The sequence below is a fragment of the Macrobrachium nipponense genome, chromosome 1 (assembly GCF_015104395.2).
Source record: "Macrobrachium nipponense isolate FS-2020 chromosome 1, ASM1510439v2, whole genome shotgun sequence".
Taxonomy (NCBI): domain Eukaryota; kingdom Metazoa; phylum Arthropoda; class Malacostraca; order Decapoda; family Palaemonidae; genus Macrobrachium; species Macrobrachium nipponense.
The window spans coordinates 178,958,399-178,971,749 of record NC_087200.1 but is presented as its reverse complement, the minus strand read 5'-3'; the positions used below and the strand labels follow the sequence as shown (position 1 = coordinate 178,971,749).

General features: G+C 40.0%; 1 protein-coding gene across 3 annotated transcripts in view; it reads left to right on the top strand.

Annotated features, from left to right (window-relative positions):
• The window catches only part of LOC135219877 (alkylglycerol monooxygenase-like), a 39,576-nt gene extending 32,442 nt beyond the window's left edge, over positions 1-7,134 (top strand). For all 3 annotated transcript variants that reach the window (XM_064257013.1, XM_064257015.1, XM_064257014.1), the window contains exons 7-8: positions 1,489-1,743; positions 3,336-7,134. In XM_064257013.1, coding sequence (XP_064113083.1) covers positions 1,489-1,743; positions 3,336-3,611 — 531 coding nt within the window. In that variant the 3' untranslated portion in view covers positions 3,612-7,134. The remainder of the gene's footprint in view (positions 1-1,488; positions 1,744-3,335) is intronic.
• Positions 7,135-13,351: the final 6,217 nt, after the last annotated feature.

Below are 13,351 nucleotides of genomic sequence, written 5' to 3'. Positions count from 1 at the left end.
TGTCATAATCTTCTACAACTTGGTTTCGTCCTTCAGAATAACCGATGCTGAAACATTTTGTAGGACAGACCCCCACAAATGGCCGCCATTACTTAGCCGCACTTACCTTGCCCTTTGATTGGTCAGTGCTGATGTACAACAGTCTACTATCATCTTCAACTCGGCTCAACATTTCTGCTAAACCCAGTCCCAGCTTTCTTATTGGTCTGCCTAAATTCCTTCCCTTATAGATTTTGCATGAACACTATTATCTTATTTCTATATTCATTCTTTGTTTATGATTGGGCAATGATGTTCGGGAACATCAAATAAATTCCAAATAAGTCCAGAAAAACGGTATCCTTTTAATTACTGTTCGCCAACTCTTTCAGTTACGGCCTGAAAACATTGAAACCAATAAGTTGAAAACCTAACAAAAAATTGTCAACTTCCAAGCTGATAAAAAATCCATATATATATATATATATATTATATATATATATATATATATAGATTATATAGATATATTATATCATATATGATATAGATATATATCTATATATAATATACCATAAGTATATATATAATATATATATCTATATATATATATATATATATATATATATATATATATAATATATATATATATATATATATATATATATATATATATATATATATATATATATATGTATATGTATATATCTATATCCTATATATATATATATATATATATATATATATATATTATATATATATAAATTATATCGCAAATATTGAGTTACAGATGTCATTTGATATCCCATTCATTCTACCTGTTGAATAATATCCACCGAAGGGGAACTATAAGTGATGAGCGATTCGCCACCAGGCAGAGCTCCGCGATAAAAAAAAATAAATAAATAAAAAAATAAAAATCGTCACTATAATTATGTCGTCGATTCCCAACCGGTCGGGAGTTCGGATCTCCCTAGTGATGAATCACTTATCACTTGTAATTCCCCTCGGTTTGTGTTATTCCTGAGCTAGAGTCAACTGGATATTGAACGACTTTTGTAGCTTAATGCTTGTGTATTTGAAAAAACTCCTCGGTTCATGCCGCACACACACACACACACACACACACACACACACACATATATATATATATATATATATATATATATAATATATATATATATAATATATATATATATATGTGTGTGTGTGTGTGTGTGTGTGTGTGTGTGTGTGTTCATAAGCTATAAAATTATTCTATAAGGAGTAGTTTCTATAAGAAGAGCATCGTTACAGCAAAAACCTCTTTATTGGCAAGCTGTTGGAGATAAAATTTTGTATTAACAAATGCAAACGCCGTAGTAACGTACATCCATACGACAATTTTTGTTTTCTTTACTTTTGCTTTCACATTGTTACCTCATAAGATCTTGAACAAGTCATAACGTCTATTTACAAATCATTTTCACAGTATTATCACCATAAGTACTAACTCTTGATCACCTGGTGCAGTATTATCACATCAAGGAAATCGTCGTCAAAGCCAAGAACATGGAGACGTGGGGTGACACATTCAAAGCCTTGTTCTACGGCCCTGGATGGGTACCGGGCGCCCCGAGGCTTGGTGACCCAGACACCTTCCCGGACATCCGAGCTCCGAGGGAGAAGTACAACCCCATATTGCCCGTGTGGCACATAGGGTACTGTGTCGTACACCTCTTCTGCACGCTCATTCTAAATCAAGTACTCATCCATAGGCACCTTCAGGTGAGTTCTGATTATGAGTTCCTGTCGCGATCATTTTTTTCCCTGTAACGCCTTCCATTCAATGTACAAAGTAAATCCTTTATGTATTGTGCACTGATGAATTCCTTACATTAGTGCAATTTGAAATTGACTGATAATAATAATTATCTGTTTCCTGAATCCTCCATTTTCCGGTTATCTTATATCTTTGAGGATGATGGCATATCCACTCGTTTTTTTCATTAGTTTTTATTTTTCATCCCTCAAGCGTGTGTTAGATAAGGGCAAAAAGGGCTAATATTCCCACTAACTAACTTTTACATATAAAATGACTTGGTTGACAGAATTTTGATATAAAATATAAAAAGACGCTTTAAAACCCGAGTTCGAAAATTTCTGCCCCCGTTAATCACAGAGGTACTGACCGCATCTTAACGCTATCCATAGAACCCTTCGTTAACACGTAACTCAGGTTTTAAAGTGTCTTTTTTTATTTCTTATCAAAGTTCTGTCAACCAAGAGTCATTTTATATGTACAGGTTAGTTAGTGGGAGTAGTGGCCCTTTTTTGCCCTTATCTAACACACGCTTGAGGGAAGAGAAAATAAGAACTAATGAAAAAACGAGTGGATATGCCGTCATCCTCCTCAAAGATTTAAGATAATCGGAAAATGGAGGATTTAGGGAACAGATAGTCATTATTATCAGTCAATTTCAAATTAAACTAATGTAAGTAATTCATCACTGCATAATACTTTGTACATTGAATGGAAGACGTTACAGGGAAAAAATACCAACTCTTTCAGATTGTAGAAAACTTCTCAATCAAGGACACGACTGTTTTTTGAACAGCTTTATTATTAAAATACTTTATTGTGATTCCTTCGAGCCAGTTTCTTTTAATTATTGTCCTTCAAGGTCTGTCTTAGATATGGCACTGGACTGTCTGTTCCTTCATAAAGACATAGACGTTACATTGGCTTCCCCACTTTGCAGCCTAGCCTCACCAGAATTTAACAGCAGTCTTAATTTTAGACGATAAATCGAACCATATTAATAAATTCAAAATCTTGAAAATCACAATCAGGTAACCGGTATCGGTATCGATAGGGGGGATAGGAAAGAGAGAGGGTTCGGTTGAAACCGATTTAAACCCCTTATAGGGTCCCCCGGAAGGAAGGTAAGGTTTGGAAGGGGGAATTAGAGGTGTGAAAGGAAGGTATAATAGGGGGAGGAATAAAGAATGGGACAGACCCATTTGCCTTTTAGTGCTAAGAGTAGCGCTTGTCGTGTGGCTGTATTGTGTGTAATTAAAGTTTCATTATGGAATTTCGTGAGGAAGGCAGCAAGGGGGCTTTGTAGGGTATTTGGTTGCTTGAAACAGTCTCCATTATTGGATCGTCTCCCTTCCCTTCCCCCTTTAGGCCACGGTGCTGTACAGTGGTTACGATGTGCTTGTTGTTAGTATTGTATGTTAGTACTTCGGGCTCTCTTTCCGAAGTTGATCAGAGATGGAAAGTGCTCAAAGATCAAAGAGTGGATCCTACGCTTTGGTTTGGGACGCAAGAAAGAATGCCGATGTATCTAATCATCATGTCGTTTTAATTCTCACAGGAATGGTCCTCATGGCTAACAATCTGTTTGTACATCATCTTCATCTTCGCTTCCGTCGGAATCTTTGGGGGCATGTACGATGGCAGATGGTGGGCACCTCCTGCGGAAGCACTCCGATGCGCCCTGTACACCGCCTATGCCCGCACAGTACCCGTGACCAGCATACCTATTCTAGACGCCGCCCTCTATTCATGTTACGGCATTTCCATGATTTTCTGGACATCCAGGACGATCTTCACCATGAAGCCATACGTCAAGATGCTCAAACTGGCTTGAAAGTAACAGTTCCGCTTAATTACTTTACGGTAACATTGAAAAGCACCTTGAAATAATCACCAATTCACAATGAAATATGACAAAAAAAAAAACACTCCAGCAAAATACCTTTATTCATAAAAGGAAGTAAAAGATTAAGTCATACATTCTTTGTTTGTGAACTAATCACAATCCTGCACACAAAAAAGTGGCCTCGTTTTTATGCATTTAAAGCAAGGATGTCTAAAAAATCAAATCATGTCAAAATTATAACCCAGTTGCAACCAGAGTTATTTTTCAACACATTTTAATAAAAGATGTAAAGCATAACATCACCAACTGAACTACGGAGCACAAAGGAGACTGTCCAGTAAGTTATTCCCAAAAAAACACAGGCTACCTAGCGCCAACTTTTCAGCAGTCATGCTGCAGAAGAAATGCTGATGTAATCTATTCTAATAAATGACTGGCAATGACAACCCTTTGAATATTAAAATAATGTTTAGCTATAAAGGATGAAGCAGAGTTGAGAGTAGTTCTTTTGTTGAACTGGGTTTCTTCATTATTTAATGGTGTGGCTAAAAAATGTGTGCCCACTGGTAACTTACACTGATTACTATTTTACCATTAAACACATCGTCTGACTTCCAATACATCAGTTAATTTATTTAATCAGAGATTATTTCAGGTACTCATTTCGCTCCTGGAAAATACCATGTCGTCGCTTAAAAGTAGGCCTACTTAACAGTGAGGCATGTCTGTGGTGAATGAATGGGATGTAATCATAATCACCTGATATGAAAAAAAAATACCAACTTGAAACAAATGACCATTAGGCCAATCGACGTATTTCGGTGATGTAGTAGTCCCGCTATTGACTTGTATTCGCCTGAGAATAATCTTACTTTATGTGGCTTCAGTCGTATCGATTCATAAGGTCTCTGAAATGAATCTTACCTATACATAGATTGCTTCAGAAGTGTTTGGTCGTGGCAAGTCAATGTTAATCATGAATAAAATTAGGTCAAGGTTCAGTTGTGTCATTTTTATGGTGACTAAGACATCTGAACGGCTAAAAACAAATCCTGGCGTACACCCAAGTAATATCGGCTGCTTCAGCACTAACTTCTTATAGCCTAACAATTAACTTAAGACCATTTCACAGCCCCCAAGTTGAGGTAGAGTTTTAAACAGTTGGCACTGCACAAAACGGTAGTGAAAATTGCCCTAACCAGACTATCATGGGTAGTTTAACAAGAATATTACAGGATCACTTTTGTGTAAATTGACTACTTCAGTATGAGGCCCACTTTAGCTAGGATGACCAAGATTTGCACAACATTTACCAGATAATTGAGAGCAATTACTTATGGTGCATTGCCGACTTACCAAGGCCTTTATACAGTTGCAATACGCTAATAAATGTGCGAGTTTTTAAATGAAAGCACAAGTCTAAACCCAGCTTAGTTGAGTTACGAAATAATAGGAAATTATTCGTGAGACTTCCAAATAACCTGTACCCAAGCCATTTGGAATGTATTGTGCTCCTTTACATACATGGATTATTTGTCACGAAAAGAGCAAAACAGGAGACCCACTGAAACTTGCCATGCAGAACAGACAGAGCATCATGCCATAAGGCAATTGATTTACTGGGATCCCGTTTCTGAAGAAAGGAAAGAGGAGACCAGGGCCAAAAGGAGAGAAGAAGAAAAAAATAATTTTAAGCAATTATTATCAGCAAAATTTTCTATAACACCTCCAACTGGTTTCAAACTATGTATAGCATTACCTCTCACTGCCCCCAAATTTTAACTCTCCTTGAAAAAATAAAAAAAAATACACATCCCCACTCAAAACAACAATTTTAATTTTTTTGGCGCAAGAAATTCCACATGTTTCCAAGCTTCAGCTCCACCCACTTCCTTTTCCCCCTCTCCTGTGGATAATTACAAGTTTCAGCTCCACCCATGTCCTTTTCCCGCTTCTCCTGTGGATATTTCCAAGCTTTAGCTCCACCCACCTCCTTTTCCCCCTCCCCTGTGGATATTTCCAAGCTTTTAGTGCCACCAACTTCCTTTTTCCTCTCTCCTGTGGATATTTCCAAGCTTTAGCTCCACCCACTTCCTTTTCCCTCTCTCCTGTGGACATTTCCAAGCTTTAGCTCCACCCATTTCCTTTTCTCCCTTTCCTGTGGATATTTCCAATCTTTAGCTCCACCCACTTCCTTTTCCCCCTCTTCTGTGGATATTTTCAAGCTTCAGCTCCACCCACTTCCTTTTCCCCCTCTCAGGTGGCTATTTCTAAGCTTTAGCTCCACCCACTTCCTTTTCCCCCCTCTCCTGTGGATATTTCCAAGCTTTGGCTCCACCCACTTCCTTTTCGCACTCTTCTGTGGATATTTCCAAGCTTCAGCTCCACCCACTTCCTTTTCCCCCTCTCAGGTGGATATTTCCAAGCTTCAGCTCCACCCACTTCCTTTTCCCCCTCTCAGGTGGATATTTCCAAGCTTCAGCTCCACCCACTTCCTTTTCCCATTCTCAGGTGGATATTTCCAAGCTTTGGCCCCACCCACTTCCTTTTCCCCCTCTTCTGTGGATATTTCCAAGCTTTGTCTCCACCCACTTCCTTTTCCCCCTCTTCTATGTATTTTCCCAAGCTTTAGCTCCACCAACTTCCTCCCCCCCCCCCCCCCCCCCCCGAAAAGCTTTAGCTCCACCTTCCTTTTCCCCGTCTCTTGTGGATATTTCCAAAGTTTAGCTCCACACTCTTCCTTTTCCCCCTCTCCTGTAGTTATTTCCAAGCGTTAGCTCCACACACTTCCTTTTTCCCCTCTCCTGTGGATATTTCCAAGCTTTAGCTCCACACACTTCCTTTTCCCCCTCTCTTGTGGATATTTCCAAGCTTTAGCTCCACCCAATTCCTTTCCCCCTCTCCTGTGGATATTTCCGAGCTTTGGCTCCAACCACTTCCTTTTCCCCCTCTCCTGTGAATATTTCCAAGCTTTGGCTCCACCCACCTCCTTTTCCCTGTCTCCTGTGGATATTTCCAAGATTTGGCTCCACCCACTTCCTTTTCCCCCTCTCCTGTTAATATTTTCGAGCTTTAGCTCCACCCACTTCCTTTTCCCCATCTCCTGTGTATATTTCCAAGCTTCAGCTCTACAAACTTCCTTTTCCCCCTTTCCTGTGGACATTTCCAAGCTTCAGCTCCACCACTTCCTTTTCTCCCTCTCCTATGGATATTTCGAAGCTTTAGCTCCACCCACTTCCTTTCCCTCTCTTCTACATATATTTCCAAGCTTTAGCTCAACCCACTTCCTTCCCCCCAGCTTTACCTCCACCCACTTCCTTCCCCCCCCCCAGCTTTACCTCCACCCACTTCCTTTTCCCCCCTCTCCTGGGATATTTCTAAGCTTTGGCTCCATCCATTTCCTTTTCCCCCTCTCTTGTGGATATTTCCAAGCTTTGGCTCCACCCACTTCCCTTTCCACCTCTCCTGTGGATATTTCCGAGCTTTGGCTCCACCCACTTCATTTTTCCCCCCTCTCTGTGGATATTTCCAGAACTTTAAGCTCAACCCATTCCTTTTCCCTCTCTCCTGTGGAATTTCCACTTCAGCTCCCCCCTTCCCTTTCCCTTTTCCCCATCTCCTGTGGATATTTCTGTGTTTTGGCTCCACCCACTTCCTTTTCCCCCTCTTCTGTGGATATTTCCAAGCTTTGGCGCCTCCCACTTCCTTTTCCCCCTCTCCTGTGGATATTTCCAAGCTTTCGCTCCACCCACTTCCTTTTTCCCCTCTCCTGTGGATATTTCCGAGCTGTGGCTCCACCCACTTCATTTTTCCCCCTCTCCTGTGGATATTTCCAACCTTTGGCTCCACCCACTTCCTTTTCCCCCCTCTCCTGTGAATATTTCCAAGCTTCAGCTCCTCCCACTTCGTTTTCCCCCTCTCCTGTGGATATTTCCAAGTTTTGGCTCCACCCACTTCCTTTCCCCCCACTTCTGTGGATATATATTTCCAAGCTTTGGCTCCACCCACTTCCTTTTCCCCCTCTCCTTTGGATATTTCCAAGCTTAGGCTTCACGCACTTCCTTTTCCCCCTCTCCTGTGGATATTTCAAGCTTTAGCTCCACCCACTTCCTTTTCCCCCTCTCCTGTGGATATTTACAGGCTCTAGCTCCACCCACTTCCTTTTCCCATCTCCTGTGGATATTTCTGAGCTTTGGCTCCACCCACTTCCTTTTCCCCCTCTTCTGTGGATATTTCCAAGCTTAAGCTCCACCCACTTCCTTTTCCCATCTCCTGTGGATATTTCCAAGCTTCAGCTCCACCCACTTCCTTTTCCCCCTCTCCTGTGGATATTTCCAAGCTTTAGCTCCACCCACTTCTTTTTCCCCCTCTCCTGTGAATATTTCCAAGCTTAAGCTCCACCCACTTCCTTTTCCCCCTCTCAGGTGGAAGGTGGATATTTCCAAACTTTAGCTCCACCCACTTCCTTTTCCCCTCTCCTGTGGATATTTCCGTGCTTTGGCTCCACCCACTTCCTTTTCCCCCTCTCCTGTGAATATTTCCAAGCTTCAGCTCCACCCACTTCCTTTTCCCCCCTCTCTTGTGGATATTTCCAAACTTTGGCTCCACCCACTTCCTTTCCCCCCTCTTCTGTGGATATTTACAAGCTTTGGCTCCACCCACTTCGTTTTCCCCTCCTCCTGTGGATATTTCCGTGCTTTAGCTCCAACCACTTCCTTTTCCCCCTCTCCTGTGGATATTTCCAAGCTTTGGCTTCATCCACTTCCTTTTCCCCCTCTCCTGTGGATATTTCGAAGCTTTAGCTCCACCCACTTCCTTTTCCCCCTCTCCTGTGGATATTTACAAGCTCTAGCGCAACCCACTTCCTTTTCCCATCTCCTGTGGATATTTCCGAGCTTTGGCTCCACCCACTTCCTTTTCCCCCTCTCCTGTGGATGTTTCCAAGCTTCAGCTCCACCCACTTCCTTTTCCCCCTCTCCTGTGAATATTTCCAAGCTTCAGCTCTACCCACTTCCTTTTCCCCTTCTCCTTTGGATATTTCCAGGCTTCAGCTCCACCCACTTCCTTTTCCCCCTCTCCTGTGAATATTTCCAAGTTTCAGCTCCAACCACTTCCTTTTCCCCCTCTCCTGTGGATATTTCGAAGCTTTTCCTCAAACCACTTCCTTTTCCCCCTCTCATGTGCATATTTACGAGGTTTGGCTCCACACACTTCCTTTTCCCCCTCTCCTGTGAATATTTCCAAGCTTCATCTCCACCCACTTCCTTTTCCCCCTCTCCTGTGGCTATTTCCAAACTTTAGATCCACCCACTTCCTTTTCGCCCTCTCCTGTGGCTATTTCCAAACTTTAGATCCACCCACTTCCTTTTCCCCTCCCCTGTTGATATTTCCGTGTTTTGGCTCCAACCACTTCCTTTTCCCCCTCTCCTGTGGATATTTCCAAGCTTTAGCTCCATCCACTTCCTTTTCCCCCTCTCCTATGGATATTTCCAATCTTTGGCTCCACCCACTTCCTTTTCTGCCTCTCCTGCGAATATTTCCAAGCTTTGGCTCCACCCACCTCCTTTTCCCCCTCTCTTGTGGATATTTCCAAGCTTTGGCTCCACCCACTTCTTTGTTCCTCTTTTGGGGATATTTCCAAGCCTTGGGTCCACCCACCTCCTTTTCCCCCTCTCCTGTGGATATTTCCGAGTTCTATTTCCACCCACTTCCTTTTCCCCCTCTTCTGTGGACATTTCCAAGTTTTAGCTCCACCCACTCCCTTTTCCCACTCTCCTGTGAATATTTCCAAGCTTTAGCTCCATCCACTTCCTTTCCCCCCCTCTCTCATGTGGATATTTCCAAGCTTTAGCTCCACCCACTTCCTTTTCCCTCTCTCCTGTGGATATTTCCAAGCTTTAGCTCCACCCACTTCCTTTTACCCCTCTCCTGTGGATATTTCCAAACTTTAGCTCCACCCACTTTCTTTTCCCCTCCCCTGTTGATATTTCTGTGTTTTGGCTCCAACCACTTCCTTTTCCCCCTCTCCTGTGGATATTTCCAAGCTTTAGCTCCACCCACTTCCTTTCCATCCCTCTCCTGTGGATATTTCCAAGCTTTAGCTTCACCCACTTCCTTTTCCCTCTCTCCTGTGGATATTTCCAAGCTTTAGCTCCACCCACTTCCTTTTACCCCTTTCAGGTGGATATTTCCAAGCTGTAGCTCCATCCACTTCCTTTTCCCCCTCTTCTATGTAGATTTCCAAACTTTAGCTCCACCCACTTCCTTTTCTCCTCTCCTGTGGATAATTACAAGTTTCAGCTCCACCCACTTCCTTTTCCCCCTCTTCTGTGGATATTTTCAAGCTTTAGCTCCACCCATTTCCTTTTCCCCCTCTCCTGTGGATATTTCCAAGCTTCAGCTCCGCCCACTTCCTTTTCCCCCTCTCCTGTGGATATTTCCAAGCTTCAGCTCCACCCACTTCCTTTCCCCCCTCTCCTGTGGATATTTCCAAGCTTCAGCTCCACCCACTTCCTTTTCCCCCTCTACTGTGGATATTTCCGAGCTTTAGCTCCACCCACTTCCTTTCCCCCCTCTCCTGTGGATATTTCCAAGCTTCAGCTCCACCCACTTCCTTTTCCCCCCTCTACTGTGGATATTTCCGAGCTTTAGCTCCACCCACTTCCTTTCCCCCCTCTCCTGTGGATATTTCCAAGTTGTGTAGCTCCACCCACTTCCTTTCCCCCCTCTCGTGTGGATATTTCCAAGCTTTAGCTCCACCCACTTCCTTTCCCCCCTCTCGTGTGGATATTTCCAAGCTTTAGCTCCACCCACTTCCTTTCTCCCCCTCTCCTGTGGATATTTCCCAGCTTCAGTTCCACCCACTTCCTTTTCCCTCATACTGTTTTTTTTTTTTTAGGGGGGGGTGATAGGCTAGAAATGGCATTAGGTTTTCTCTACCTTGGCCCAGCTTTTTTTTTTTTTTTATTTACCTACGCTGTGGTACATGATCAAATATGATGTGGCAATATAAGGTATGTAAATACAGTGAATAAATATGGAAACAAACTTCTCTTTCTTTACCTTCACTATTGAAAAATTATATCTGAAAGCATTTTTTCTTTTTGTGTCAGAATATATATATATATATATATATATATATATATATATATATATATATATATATATATATATATATATATATATATATATATATATATATATACATACATATATTGTGATGGCTGGTTTGACCACCACACAAAACACTATACTTTTATCAAATAGTATTCACCAAATTACCATACTAAGTCCACAAAAGGTGGAATAGTATCCAACTTCAATAAGAGTGCAAAGTCAATTCAAGGGGACAAAATACCAAAAAAAAAATTAATTTTAATATACAAGTTTCAGATAGAATAACACCTGAACCTCAACAATACATTAACTAATGAGAAACACTACACTCACTCTTAAACTTCCTGCAAAAGAAAACAATTACACGATTAAAGACAGGTCGTCAACACATATATACTAAAAGGGGAGAGGGTCCAGAAAGGAGGAGGCAAGCGAAAAGTAAGAATACCCTAACAAATACAAACTAATATCCCTAACAACTTCATAGGTCTCCTCTTGGAAGATAATAACACCCCACGTCTGGAGGTTTAATCTAGGTGGCATGGAAAATTGATCCCAAACTATGGTGTTGGAATAGGCTTTCACAATCTCCAATAATGAAGTCGGCAGAGGATCAAAGCCGTGATCTGAATAAATACAGGTATAACTCTTATTACCTTAGGATAGAGAGGTCCCCTTGGCTTTTACTAAACCAAGGGCAGTGCACAAATTGAAGAATAAAATATCCTTGCTGCAGAGAAAGGATATCCAATATGCTATACAGCTTCAAGACGTAGCTCTTCAATAGGGCGTGGAATCAATATAGTTTCAACAGCAATAGTCGTGCCCTTCAAGGTTGGAGGCTCAGAAACACACGTAACCAACACAACTTGAAAATATAAAACAGTCGTTAGCCAATAATAAACACCAAGATAACCACTGGTGAGGAGACAAAAAGCTAATAAAGAAAGAATACAACACTTCAATACCTAACATTAAAAATCTAAAAACTTAAATAATCTAGAAATTAATGACAACTAAGTTAAAATATATATATATATATATATATATATATATATATATTATATATAGATATATGATATATATATAATATATATATTCAAAATATAATGCTATGTGTAATTTGGTAATTTCGTATTTAAAACCAACGTGTAACATATTAAATTTTAAACATACATTTAAGGAAACACTAGCACATGGCATTATATTTTGAATATTTATTTAACCACAGTTTAAACTTTCACTTTTATTGTCATAGTATATAAGTCCTTATGCTCTTTGTATCCGAAACAACACTCTTAATGGTTAAGCTGTTAATCCCTAGACCAACCAATACCCATACCTCAAGGTCATACTTCCCACACGATGATATATATATATATATATATATATATATATATATATATATATATATATATATATTATATATATATATATATCATTGTGTGGGAAGTATGACCTTGAGGTATGGAAACTCAAGATAATGTACTGGGAACTAGGCTATAGCAGAAAAGTTCATATCTTTCCATTTGTTCTGTGGAGGGGGGTCTCTTATTTATAAACACCCGGTATATATATATATATATATATATATATATATATATATATATTATATATATATATATATACACATATTCTACCATAGAAATTCCAGTCATAAATTGGCGGTCACTTATATGTTCAGTAACCTTACTATGTGTCACATAACCTCCTTATCTGAAAGAAAAAGCAGGGTGCTCATACATTCATTTCTAGTCAGCTTCCCAGGTCTACTAAAGATGTTGCTTAATTAAGTCATCACAGTTTTTAAAAGGTTCCATAAAATGTAGCTGTGTGAATTAATGTGAATTTTAAAACTCTGATGATGAATTTAAGTAAAGGTCGTATCATGAATCTTGAAGGGCTGACCATTAATGAATTCCTGGCTACATCACTCTTCTTGCTATTAATGAGAATGGCAAAACATTGTCTGGTCAGCACTTGGATGGTGACCGTCAATTTAAGCCAAAGGCATTGGCACGAAAGCTCACTTAACCATTGCTGTAATGAAACGGGCCATTATGGAATGTTTTTTTTTTTCAGGGTTAAAGTAGCAGCTAATTTCAGAGATGTACGTTTATTTTTTCGCTCTAGAAAAGTTGTTGCGCATTTGTGATTTCTCATCTAGAAGTATAGAATTTTATTTTACCTAAAAAATTCCATTATGAACTGTGAGGAGACAGAGAGAGAGAGAGAGAGAGAGAGAGAGAGAGAGAGAGAGGTGGGATCACTGATCCAGAAAAAATACGTTTTCAGTCATGCTGAAAATATAATCTACGTTTGTTTGGACTTGTAATCATTTTCTTTGGAAGCGCCGTCGAATTGTAAAATTAGTAACTATAAAATTTCGACTGTACATTCACACACACACACACACACACACACATATATATATATATATAATATATATATATATATATATATATATATATATATACATATATATATATATATATATATATATATATAAATATATATATATATATATATATATATATATATATATATATGTGTGTGTGTGTGTGTGTGTGTATGTATGTATATGTCTGTGTGTGTGTCTGTGTGTCTTCATC